This window comes from Vigna angularis, chromosome 4 (assembly GCF_016808095.1).
Source record: "Vigna angularis cultivar LongXiaoDou No.4 chromosome 4, ASM1680809v1, whole genome shotgun sequence".
Taxonomy (NCBI): Eukaryota; Viridiplantae; Streptophyta; class Magnoliopsida; order Fabales; family Fabaceae; genus Vigna; species Vigna angularis.
In genome coordinates, this window is record NC_068973.1 from 28,348,094 (window position 1) to 28,360,952 (window position 12,859).

The 12,859-nt window shown below is 36.3% G+C and overlaps 1 protein-coding gene across 1 annotated transcript; it reads right to left on the minus strand.

Moving 5' to 3' along the window:
• Window positions 1–7,795: 7,795 nt before the first annotated feature.
• Window positions 7,796–9,229, minus strand: LOC128196255 (uncharacterized). The gene has a single exon (XM_052876504.1). It carries the CDS (start codon window positions 9,227–9,229, stop codon window positions 7,796–7,798), a length of 1,434 nt encoding a protein of 477 aa, XP_052732464.1.
• Window positions 9,230–12,859: the final 3,630 nt, after the last annotated feature.

A 12,859-nucleotide genomic window follows, 5' to 3' on the forward strand; every position in this document is an offset into this window, starting at 1 on the left:
AAAATTCCACACAGTTTGAAATTTCAAACATATTATTTAGAAATTCCCCATGTCTCTTTTTCCCCACAGATCTCTCATCTTCTAAGCAAGTCCAGAACCATCTGCTAATTCATCTGAAATAGTTTCTGCTCCCGTATAATATCACACATTATACGATCATTGCATTCACATACACAAACACAAACAATAGGGTGAGCTAACCGATTCAAGAAATATACATCATCCACAATCTTACTAACATCACAAGTGTGGCAATCAGTCCAATACATGCATCTCAAACATACTCAAAAAAACAACTATTACACTGATACTTTATAATATTTCTCCAGTCAAAATCATCAGTCGATTTACTAGAGTTAATACAACATATTATTAATTTGCCTACTTACCAAAGCACAACAGTCAACAATCCTTCTGTCTACTTACCAAAGTAGTATAACCATGATATACTGATTACTTACCAAAGTAATCTAACAAGGTGATTTTTATTATTTACTTACCAAAGTAGTACAACAAAGTAATATTGTCTACTTACCAAAGTAGCACAATAAGGTGATATCGTCTACTTACCAAAGTAGCATAACATGGTAATAGTGTCCGGCTTCAAACCTTTCCCCTCTCGACTTACCAAAGTCATAGGAAAATAAATAAAAATTTAGATTTACAATTATGGCAATAATGCCTATACTACCCATCCAAATTTACCATCAACTTATTTACAATTCATGATTTAACTCAAATAATTATTACAACTCAGAATGTTCAATATAATTAAATTTATAATATAGAATATTTTATATTACTCATCCTCCAATCTCCAAAATACAACTACACATACAATTTAAGAATATAGTTATCCAAGTTTTTACCCAATACATAAATTTACTATTTCTTGAAAAGATTATTCTTCACTCATATCATTAATTACAGATCTGAACCAATCAAACTAATAACCAGCATGTTTAACTCATATGGTAATATTTTCAGTCCAATCCAACTGTTAATGAGGCGGAAATCATAATTTTTGTATAAATGATCCAAAAGCATAAATTAAGAAATATTAAGATCCCTGAGAAGATACGAAATTAATATCTCGAAATCTGTAACTCCGATGTCAAATCCGAACGGTCCAAGTATGTCACTATCGTTTAAGAACAACTTATTAAAATATCAGGGTAATCTAACGGTTAACTAGGTAGATATGGAGGTTTTACCGAGGTAACTCAGAGACAGAAATTTAAGTGGTTCACGGTTAAACTCAAAATGCAGAATGGTGTCCTCTAAGCACAGACATCTAATTCCATATCTGAACGGTCAAGATCACTTAATATGTCTTATGAACTACATACTAAAGTTTAGGCTCAATCTAATGGTAGCTAAAATATATATGAAATTTTGACCATGATAGCTTAAGTACAGAAATACAGTGTTCATCCGATTGTTTCAAACTTTTGAAATTGTTTTCTCTAAACATAGACCTTCAATTACAGATCCGATCGGTCAAATTGTATTAATATGTCTTAGGAATCATATATCAAATTTTGAGGTTGAGCTAACGGTCCAATAGGTCAAAATCTATATTTTTACCGAGACAACTTAGTAACAGAACTACAGGGGTAACTAATTTACTCAAACATGCAGGATTTATTTTTCCAAGTACAGACTTCTATTTTCAAATCCAAACGGTCAAACTTTAGTAATATGTCTTAGGATTCACATATTGAAATTTTAGCTAAATCCAACGGTGAAAACAATTAATAGAAATTTTGCACCACAGTAACTCGAAAATAAGAAATTATAATCATGAAAACCAAATTTTACACAAGTCAATAGATAACTACCATTACCAAATTTTAACACATTCATACTCATATTCATGATCATAACAAGAAAGTATTAGCTCCCCTACCTCTTCTCCTTGTAAGAAATTCCTCACTCTTGATACTTCTAGACCACCACCCTTGCTTGCTCTCCTTCTCAAATGTAAAAGTATTTTGTAACTTAAATCTTATTTCTCTTGCCCTCTCTTCTGGCCATATAGATGCTATATAAGGAGAAATAAATTCTCTTTCGAAGCTAGCTTAGCAATCATTCTATAAGAAAATAATGGAAAATGAAGGTTCCCATGTAAGAAATTTTTGCACCCATGATTGAAAGTCTTGCACTCATGTTTCACGGAAAGCCAATTTCCATAATTCAAGTTTTGTCTTCTTCTTCTTTTCACATTATTATTATTTTATTTTATTTATGACCCTCCTTTGACCAAACATGGACCACACAATTTGCATTAAATTTAAATAACTAATACAAGACAATCAAGCTAAACAAAATGGTAGACAAAATACAAATAATAGTCTTTATCTTACAAATGAATGCACACCATAATTAATTATTCAAAACCACAACATTCATAAAATTATTTTGACTTTTATATGGGTCTTACATTCACCCCAACTCCAAAAATTTTCGTCCTCGAAAATTAAGTTATTACTCAAACAAATGAGGGTATTCTTTTATCATATAATCCTCTAGTTCCCATGTCATCTCTTGGGTTTCCTCGTTCCAAAGCACCTTCACTGTACGAATTTCCTTTCCCCGTAACTTCTTTGTTTGAACTTCTAACACCCTTATTGGTCTCGCTTCGATAGTAAGATCTTCACGTACTTGAATGTCATCTGTTTCAAAAACATGAGTTGGATCAGAAACATATTTCCTCAACTGCGACACGTGGAACACATTATGCAAGTTCGCCAACTGTGGTGGTAATGCTACCTCATATGCTACTGGTCCAATCCTCCTAAGAATATCGTAAGGACCAAGAAACTTTGGTGACAACTTCCTTGATTTAATAGCCCTACCTATGCCGGTAATCGGTGTCACACGTAGAAACACATGATCTCCTTCGTTGAACTCAAGAGGTCGCATTCTCTTGTCTGCATAAGATTTTTGTCGACTTTGCGTTGCACGCATCCGATCTTGTATCAACTTGACTTTTTCTGTCGTTTGTTGCAACAACTCGGGACCTACTGAAACTGTTTCTCCATCCTGAAACCAGCACAAAGGTGTCCTGCACCTTCTCCCATACAATGCTTCATACGGTGTCATTCCAATGCTCGCATGAAAGTTGTTGTTGTATGTGAACTCCATCAAAGGCAATACCTCACTCCAACCTCCCAAGTGATCCAATACACACGTTCTCAACAAATATTCCAATGACTGAATAGTCCTTTCAGTCTGTCCATCTGTTTGAGGATGATATGCTGAACTCATTCTTAACTTCGAACCCAAAGCCTCCTGCAATTGCTGCCAGAACCTTGACGTAAACCGTGGATCCTGATCTGAAACAATGATATATGGTACACCATGCAATCTCACTATTTCTTGAATATACAACTCCGTCAACTTCTGCATTGACATTCTCAGGTTGATTGGCAAAAAGTGAGCACTTTTCATCAATCGATCAACTATCACCCAAATGGAATCATGACCCTTCAATGATCTTGGTAAGTGAGTTACAAAGTACATCGAGATGATGTCCCATTTCCATTGGGGAATATCCAACTGTTGTAACATTCCACCTGGCCTTTGATGTTCTATCTTAGCCTTCTGACATACCAAACAAGAAGATACAAACTTCGCCACATCCTTTTTCATCCCACTCCACCAGAAAGATTCTTTCAAGTCTTTGTACATCTTAGTCATACCAGGATGTATGCTAAGACGACTCTTGTGTCCTTCTTCTAGAATCATCTTCTTCAACTCATCCTTTGTTGGAATGCAGACTCTATTTTTAAAACGAATAATACCATCTAATCCCAAATTAAAGTCTTTAGCTTGATCCGTTCCCAACAACTCCACCGTATCTTGTAGACATGTGTCTTCCTTTTGTCCCACTTTGATCTTTTCTAAGAAATCATTTGTGATCTTTAAATGACAACACCAAAGGTGATCTTGGCTCAACTGCAATCCCAAGTTCATATCTCTGAACTTCTCTATTAACTCAAACTCCTTTACCATCAAAGCTGACATATGCATTCGCTTCCTACTCAAAGCATCGGCTACAACATTTACCTTCCCTGGATGGTATTGTAACTCAAAATCAAAATCCTTCAAGTACTCCATCCACCTTCTCTGCCTCATGTTCAACTCTTTCTGATCGAAGAGATACTTTAAACTCTTGTGATCACTGATGAATCATTATTTTCTTCACTTCACTCAGCTTATTGTACCGATTTTAATCAGGGAATTGTGCTATAATATCCATTATTATCTCGTTTTGCTAATTGTGCTTAACTTGACCAGAAATTCTAATTTTGATTAATTTGAATCATCTGAGCTAATTATTTGCATTAGTAATTGCAGGAAAAATATTGGAAATACAATTTGGGACATTTGGAAGGATATTCATTTGCACAATGTGTTATTATACTTCTTAGAATTCTTAAGAAGTAATATTGGTCTAGAAACCATACACACCACACGTCCATTTGTTTGATTGGGAGAAGCACATTTAATTGTTTCATGGCCTATTTGATGACCCATTGCACGTGAAAGAGAGAACAATCGATTCTCTGTATTGCACCCAACACATCACACGGCAATTGGATACACAAAGAGCATTTATCTTGTCAAATTTGAATGAATATGTCCAAAATCCAAATTGAAAAGCATAGATAAAAGTGGGGGCTCCATGGGAATATTGTTTTTGAAATCAAGCATGGCACGTGAAGAAGCATTCAAGGCAAACGAATGAAGAGTATGGTTTATCTTTAAGTGGGACACAACATGTAGGGGCCACCACTCATGGTTGGCAAGCTCACGGCCTACCTTGAAAAGAATGTGCAGACCGTCCTCTTCCACTCCACACAAGAAGCTCACGATCCTAGATAGTTTGGAGGTGTGCACACATTACAACTTGCTACAACAATTTAAACAAGTAAAGCTTAATGGAAATCATGGGGCCGGTCAAAGTTCACGTATGAGAAATGTTGAAAGAGTATTATGAAGTAGTGTCACGGCCCACATAAGCTTTGAGATTTTTAATTGGTAATTGGAGATGACAAAAGCTCAGCAGCACACGTGAAGCAGCTTCCAAGCAAAGAGCATCCATCGGCAGCCACATGCAGCAACGCCCATCCAGCAGCTCTCCTTCACGTTCCAGCTTGAGAAAAGACCGTGAAATAGCAGCTGTTCCACCTTAGAGAAGAGTCCATGATGTTTGAGTAGAGAATGAAGAGCACTACGTTACAACAGCTTGGAGCTGGAGATCCAGCATCTTGGAGAGAAGACCACGGCATGCACAAGTCAGCAGAGGACCTCTCGGTACAACAGCTACAACGTGAGTAAGCCAAGGCTGAATGGAAAAGAGAAGTATAAGTATAACAAAGAGAAGGAGAACGCCCAGCAAGCTTCACCACGGCGGCAGCAGTTCAGCAGCACACGCTCCCCACATCTTCATTGTTCCAGCAGCAGCTGGTCCGCACGTCTGAAGGTGCTGCCACGGTCCAGCTGGGAGGCGTCACAACCATGGCCTCCACACAACGTCCACAGTCACGGGAGAAGAAGCCATCCAGCAGTTGCAGCAGCCAAGTCCGGGTTTGATCAAAGTGATGCACATGGAATGAAGAAGCTTGCTGGAAAAGAAGAGAAGAAAAATCCAGAAAAGCAGCTTGGTTCTCATGGTATTTTCACACGAAGGCAACCTCTACACACGTTAATGCTCATCCAGGGAACACAACGTCAAAGCACACATGAAGAATGAAGTTGGAGAGGAAGAACCCAACAAGCACAACAGAGAAAGTTGGAATGTGTTGTTGTCCAAGCCACGGGTCCAGTAGAGCAGCTGCATGGTGATGGATGGAAGTATGAGAAGTGTTCACGGGAAGAGAATGGAATAGTGAAAGGAGCCCACATGAAAAGTGATTGAAGAAGAAGAAAAGTTGGCAGACGGAGAGGCTCACGGGTTCAGAAAATTGGTTATAAAACCAGGAGCAGCAGCAGGAGAATTGAATCAGATTTTAGTGGAGTTTTAAGAGTAGTATAGGAAGTACTCTCGGGCCTCTCTTCCAGAGGTTCTGAAATTCCAATTCAAACAGTGAAAATGTAATTTTATTTCTGAAACGTGTAGTAGATTAGAAGTTTGTCACCGTATTTGGATCTGTTCATTTAATTTTTTTACCTTCACTGTTAAAGAGTTTTATTTCAAGTGTTAATCTTTGATGAATTTTATTTTCAGTCTTCTATTTTTATCGTTTACTATTTTCTGAAACGTTAAAATCCTGTCAATGTATTTTTCTATTCATCTTATTTTCACATGTTGTTTTTACCCTTTATTTTTACTGATGCTTTTGGTAAATTTTAATTACAATGTTTTTACCGTTTCTACATATTTACTGTTCCGTTTTTACCATCTTTTACCGCTTGTTTTTACTGTTGTTAAAATTTATTTCAGTGTTTTTCAATTCAGTTTCATTTAATTTCCAATTTTAAATTTTATTTTTCTACATCCAAAAACTTTCACAACTTCGTGTAAAAAATCTGAGACTGAACCCATAATATTGGTCCTTGAGAGACGACCTAGGAGTCACTTCCTAGTTATACTGCATTCTTAATTGCACATCAAATTTGTGTGATCCGTACAGATAGTGCCTCCAAGTCTTCAAAGCAAAAACCACAGCCGCTAACTCGATGTCGTGCATTGGATAGTTCCTTTCATGCACCTTCAACTGTCTCGATGCATAAGCTACTGTTCGCTTCTCCTGCATCAATACACAACCGAGCCCATGGTATGAGGCATCACAAAACACTTCAAAAACTTTAGAAGTATCAGGAACTGCTAATACTGGAGCACTTGTCAACCGTTTCTTCATCTCTTCAAAACTTGTTTCACACTTGTCGGTCCATAAGAAAGGTTGTTCTTTACGAGTCAACTGCGTCAAAGGACCCACTATCTTGGAGAAACCTTCGACGAACTTCCTGTAGTAACCAGCTAGGCCTACAAAACTTCTTACTTCTGTCACCGTCTTTGGACGTTCCCATTTTAGCACTGCCTCCACCTTCGTTGGATCTACAGAAATTCCTTTGGCAGAAATCACGTGGCCAAGGAATTGTATTTCCTCCAACCAAAATTCACATTTAGATAATTTCCCAAACAATTGATGCTCCCTAAGAGTCTCCAACACAATCCTCAAATGTTCAGCATGTTCTTCACGATCCCTTGAATATATAAGAATGTCGTCTATGAACACAACAACGAATTTATCTAGCCACGGTCGAAATATTCGATTCATGTAATCCATGAATATAGCATGAGCATTAGTCACTCCAAACGGCATCACCACAAACTCGTAGTGACCATAACGTGACCTGAAAGCCGTCTTTTGACTATCCTCTGGCTTGACCAAGATCTGATGGTAACCAGACCTCAGGTCAATCTTCGAAAACACACCAGCTCCTCGCAACTGATCCAATAAGTCATCAATTCTTGGCAGTGGGTACTTGTTCTTAATCGTCAACTTGTTCAGCTGTCGATAGTCAATGCACAACCTTGAATTACCATCTTTCTTCTTTACTAACAAGACTGGAGCTCCCCATGGTGACACACTCGGCCTCATAAACCTCTTCTCCAGTAGTTCCTCAATTTGTCTCTTCAGCTCTGCTAGCTCTGTCGGAGCCATCATATACGGAGCCATAGACACTAGTCCAGCTCCTAGTACCAAGTCTATAGAGAACTCCACTTCCCTGCTTGGTGGCAACCCTGGTACTTCATCTGGAAAGACATCCTCGAACTCTTCCACTACTGGGATACTCGTCGTTTGAACCTTAAACTCTTCTTCTCTTGAGCTACCAGCACAAAACACATGGCCCCATCACTAACATCCTTTAGAGCTTCTTTGGTTGAGATCAGTTCTAAACCATCCGAGTCTGGAAAAACCAATCGTTGTTGTCCACAGTCAAGAAGAACGTGATTGGCGGTCAACCAATCCATTCCCAGAATTACATCTAAGCCTTTGAGAGGTAAGGAGATCAAGTTCGCTTTGAACTTGCGTCCGAAGACTACAATCGGGCATCCAACACAGATTGAACTGGTTGAGATCTGACCCGATGTTGGTGTAGAAACCACCAATTCATACCTTAGATTACTCACCGGTATTTTGAAGTCTTTCAAACAAGTAGAAGAAACAAAGGAGTGCGTAACTTCAGAATCAAACAATACATGCACATATTTACCAAACAAAAGGCATGTGTCAAGGATGAGATTACCTGGCTTTGCAGCCTCTTCACCGGTCAAAGCGAAAACCCTTCCAGCTATCTTGGGCTTCACGCCTGAAGAACTTGGTTGTTGTGGTGCATGTGCTATCTTCTTCTCTGGACAAACATGAGCGAAATGTCCTGGCTTGTTACACACAAAGCACCTCTTCTCTTCAACCTTCACTCCAGAGAGCTTAGGACAATCCCTCTTGTAGTGCGCACCACCGCATTCAAAACATTTCACGGTTGTTCGCATAAGCGGTTGGGGTCGCTGATATGGCTTCTTCCATGGCTTTCTTCTAATAAACTTATCCTTCTGAGTCTTGTCAACTCGGTTGCGGTTTATTTCCAGTAACTCCACCTTTTTTGTCTTCTCGACTAAGGCTGGAAACTTCTTGATTTCAAGAGGTACAATCATTCTCCTCAGGTCATACCTCAGACCCTGCTCAAATCTTTGACACTTCCACCCTTCCGTCATGTGCTGACTATAAAAACGGATAAGATACTCAAATTTGTCGATGTACTCTTGCATTGACATCCCACTTTGACGCAAGGCCAAAAACTCTTGCTCCCTTTCGATCTTGGCGCTAGTCGGGAAGTACTTTTCCAAAAACGTGTCCTTGAAACTGTTCCAAGTAATAGCCTCTTCATCATATTCCATCAGTCGCTTCATACCATCCCACCAGTACTCTGCTTCTTCTTTCAGTATGAAGGTTGCGTAATCTAGTTTTTCCTCATCTGTGCATTTGATCACATGAAAGATCTTCTCAATGTCCTTGATCCAAGCATCTGCTTTATCTGGCGTAACCCTTCCATTGAACCTTGTTGGGTCGTGCCTCAAAAAGTCATTCAGCCTCGAATGAGTCCTCGGTTCCTGAGTGGTATGTTGCCTCTCCATTGCGTTGATCATTCGATCAATAGCCCGATTAAAATCATCAATTGGAGGTGTTTGACCAACATTGTTAGATCGACGTGCCATATTCTACCATATACGTCAAAAGAAAGTAATTCAAACACAAGTCAAAACAATGCATATCTCTACCTTTCAAACCAGTGCTCTCCAAAAGAGCTACAAACTCATCACAACAAATCACAGAGTCACACAATAGAAGTTAACGAGCTCACTTCCTAAAAGCCCCAAAAGATTTTTGAAAACCATTGCTCTGATACCAAACAGTGTAACACCCCGATTTAGGCATTACAATTTATTTTCCACAAAAATACATATATAATTTTTCTTTAACAATTTTCAACACCAACAAAATATTAAGTGCTTTATTACAACACAAGTCTTCTAAAATAAAATTTCACACAGTTCATAAACTTCTGAAATTTTAAAATTCCACACAGTTTGAAATTTCAAACATATTTATTTAGAAATTTCCCATGTCTCTTTTTCCCCACAGATCTCTCATCTTCTAAGCAAGTCCAGAACCATCTGCTAATTCATCTGAAATAGTTTCTGCTCCCGTATAATATCACACATTATACGATCATTGCATTCACATACACAAACACAAACAATAGGGTGAGCTAACCGATTCAAGAAATATACATCATCCACAATCTTACTAACATCACAAGTGTGGCAATCAGTCCAATACATGCATCTCAAACATACTCAAAAAAACAACTATTACACTGATACTTTATAATATTTCTTCAGTCAAAATCATCAGTCGATTTACTAGAGTTAATACAACATATTATTAATTTGCCTACTTACCAAAGCACAGCAGTCAACAATCCTTCTGTCTACTTACCAAAGTGGTATAACCATGATATACTGATTACTTACCAAAGTAATCTAACAAGGTGATTTTTATTATCTACTTACCAAAGTAGTACAACAAAGTGATATTGTCTACTTACCAAAGTAGCACAATAAGGTGATATCGTCTACTTACCAAAGTAGCACAACATGGTAATATTGTCTACTTACCAAAGTAGTACAATGAGGTGATATTGTCTACTTAACAAAGTAGCACAATAAGGTGATATTGTCTACTTACCAAAGTAGCACAACAAGGTAATATTCAGCCTACTTACCAAAGTAGTACAGTTTATATTAAATTCACCTCTCATTTTCCCACCTACTTACCAAAGTAGTGTCCGGCTTCAAACCTTTCCCCTCTCGACTTACCAAAGTCATAGGAAAATATATAAAAATTCAGATTTACAATTATGGCAATAATGCCTATACTACCCATCCAAATTTACCATCAACTTATTTACAATTCATGATTTAACTCAAATAATTATTACAACTCAGAATGTTCAATATAATTAAATTTATAATAGAGAATATTTTATATTACTCATCCTCCAATCTCCAAAATACAACTACACATACAATTTAAGAATATAGTTATCCAAGTTTTTACCCAATACAAATAAATTTACTATTTCGTGAAAAGATTATTCTTCACTCATATCATTAATTACAGATATGAACCAATCAAACTAATAACCAGCATGTTTAATTCATATGGTAAAATTTTCAATCCAATCCAACGGTTAATGAGACGGAAATCATAATTTTTGTATAAATGATCCAAAAGCATAAATTAAGCAATATTAAGATCCCTGAGAAGATACGAAATTAATATCTCTAAATCTTTAACTCCGATTTCAAATCTGACGGTCCAAGTATGTCACTATCTTTTAGGAACAACATATTAAACTTTCAGGGTAATCTAACGGTTAACTAGGTAGATATGGAGGTTTTACCGAGGTAACTCAGAGACAGAAATTTAAGTGGTTCACGGTTAAACTCAAAATGCGGAATGATTTCCTCTAAGCACAGACATCTAATTCCATATCTGAACGGTCAAGATCACTTAATATGTCTTATGAACTACATACTAAAGTTTAGGCTCAATCTAATGGTAGCTAAAATATATATGAAATTTTGACCATGATAGCTTAAGTACAGAAATACAGTGTTCATCCGATTGTTTCAAACTTTTGAAATTGTTTTCTCTAAACATAGACCTTCAATTACAGATCCGATCGGTCAAATTGTATTAATATGTCTTAGGAATCATATATCAAATTTTGAGGTTGAGCTAACGGTCCAATAGGTCAAAATCTATATTTTTACCGAGACAACTTAGTAACAGAACTACAGGGGTAACTAATTTACTCAAACATGCAGGATTTATTTTTCCAAGTACAGACTTCTATTTTCAAATCCAAACGGTCAAACTTTAGTAATATGTCTTAGGATTCACATATTGAAATTTTAGCTAAATCCAACGGTGAAAACAATTAATAGAAATTTTGCACCACAGTAACTCGAAAATAAGAAATTATAATCATGAAAACCAAATTTTACACAAGTCAATAGATAACTACCATTACCAAATTTTAACACATTCATACTCATATTCATGATCATAACAAGAAAGTATTAGCTCCCCTACCTCTTCTCCTTGTAAGAAATTCCTCACTCTTGATACTTCTAGACCACCACCCTTGCTTGCTCTCCTTCTCAAATGTAAAAGTATTTTGTAACTTAAATCTTATTTCTCTTGCCCTCTCTTCTGGCCATATAGATGCTATATAAGGAGAAATAAATTCTCTTTCGAAGCTAGCTTAGCAATCATTCTATAAGAAAATAATGGAAAATGAAGGTTCCCATGTAAGAAATTTTTGCACCCATGATTGAAAGTCTTGCACTCATGTTTCACGGAAAGCCAATTTCCATAATTCAAGTTTTGTCTTCTTCTTCTTTTCACATTATTATTATTTTATTTTATTTATGACCCTCCTTTGACCAAACATGGACCACACAATTTGCATTAAATTTAAATAACTAATACAAGACAATCAAGCTAAACAAAATGGTGGACAAAATACAAATAATAGTCTTTATCTTACAAATGAATGCACACCATAATTAATTATTCAAAACCACAACATTCATAAAATTATTTTGACTTTTATATGGGTCTTACAATATCTGGCGAATAATTTCATAACAAATGATTTTTTTTCCTCTCGTGAAAACTTAATTGAATGTGTAAAAGGATTGTATATGATCTAGGATTTGTTGTGGTGACTATAAGATTCGATAAAGTTACTGGTCAACCTGGGAAGAAAACATTTGTGTTGCTAGGATGTGAAAGAGGCGGAAAATATAGAAAATACAAACTCGACCAACCTAGTACATTTTAAATAGTTAAATCCTTTTATATCCCAAAAAAAGTCCCTCTTATATAAATAAATAAAAAGTATATACTCTACTATGTATTTAACCTTTTTTATTTAACCTAGTATCTCTTATTTGCCTATTAAAGATATTAAAAATTCTTTTTATTGTTGTTTTATTAGACCTGAAGATCATACAAGAAAAATAGTTTGACCTAGATTTTATGCTCAACCTATATTCAATTCATGCTACGAAGAAAATAAGTTATCTTGAAGCAGTGCACGTAAAGAAATTGTGCTTTTTTTCAATTTTTCATAAAATATTTTTCGAAAATATTATTGTGCTTTTCAGGTAAACATGGAAGTCTTTTATGACTTAAAAAAGTGATATTAAGTATAGTTTAAAATAATATATTTCTTATTTAATCTTCTAAAACCTCTTCTTTAAGAAAAAAAT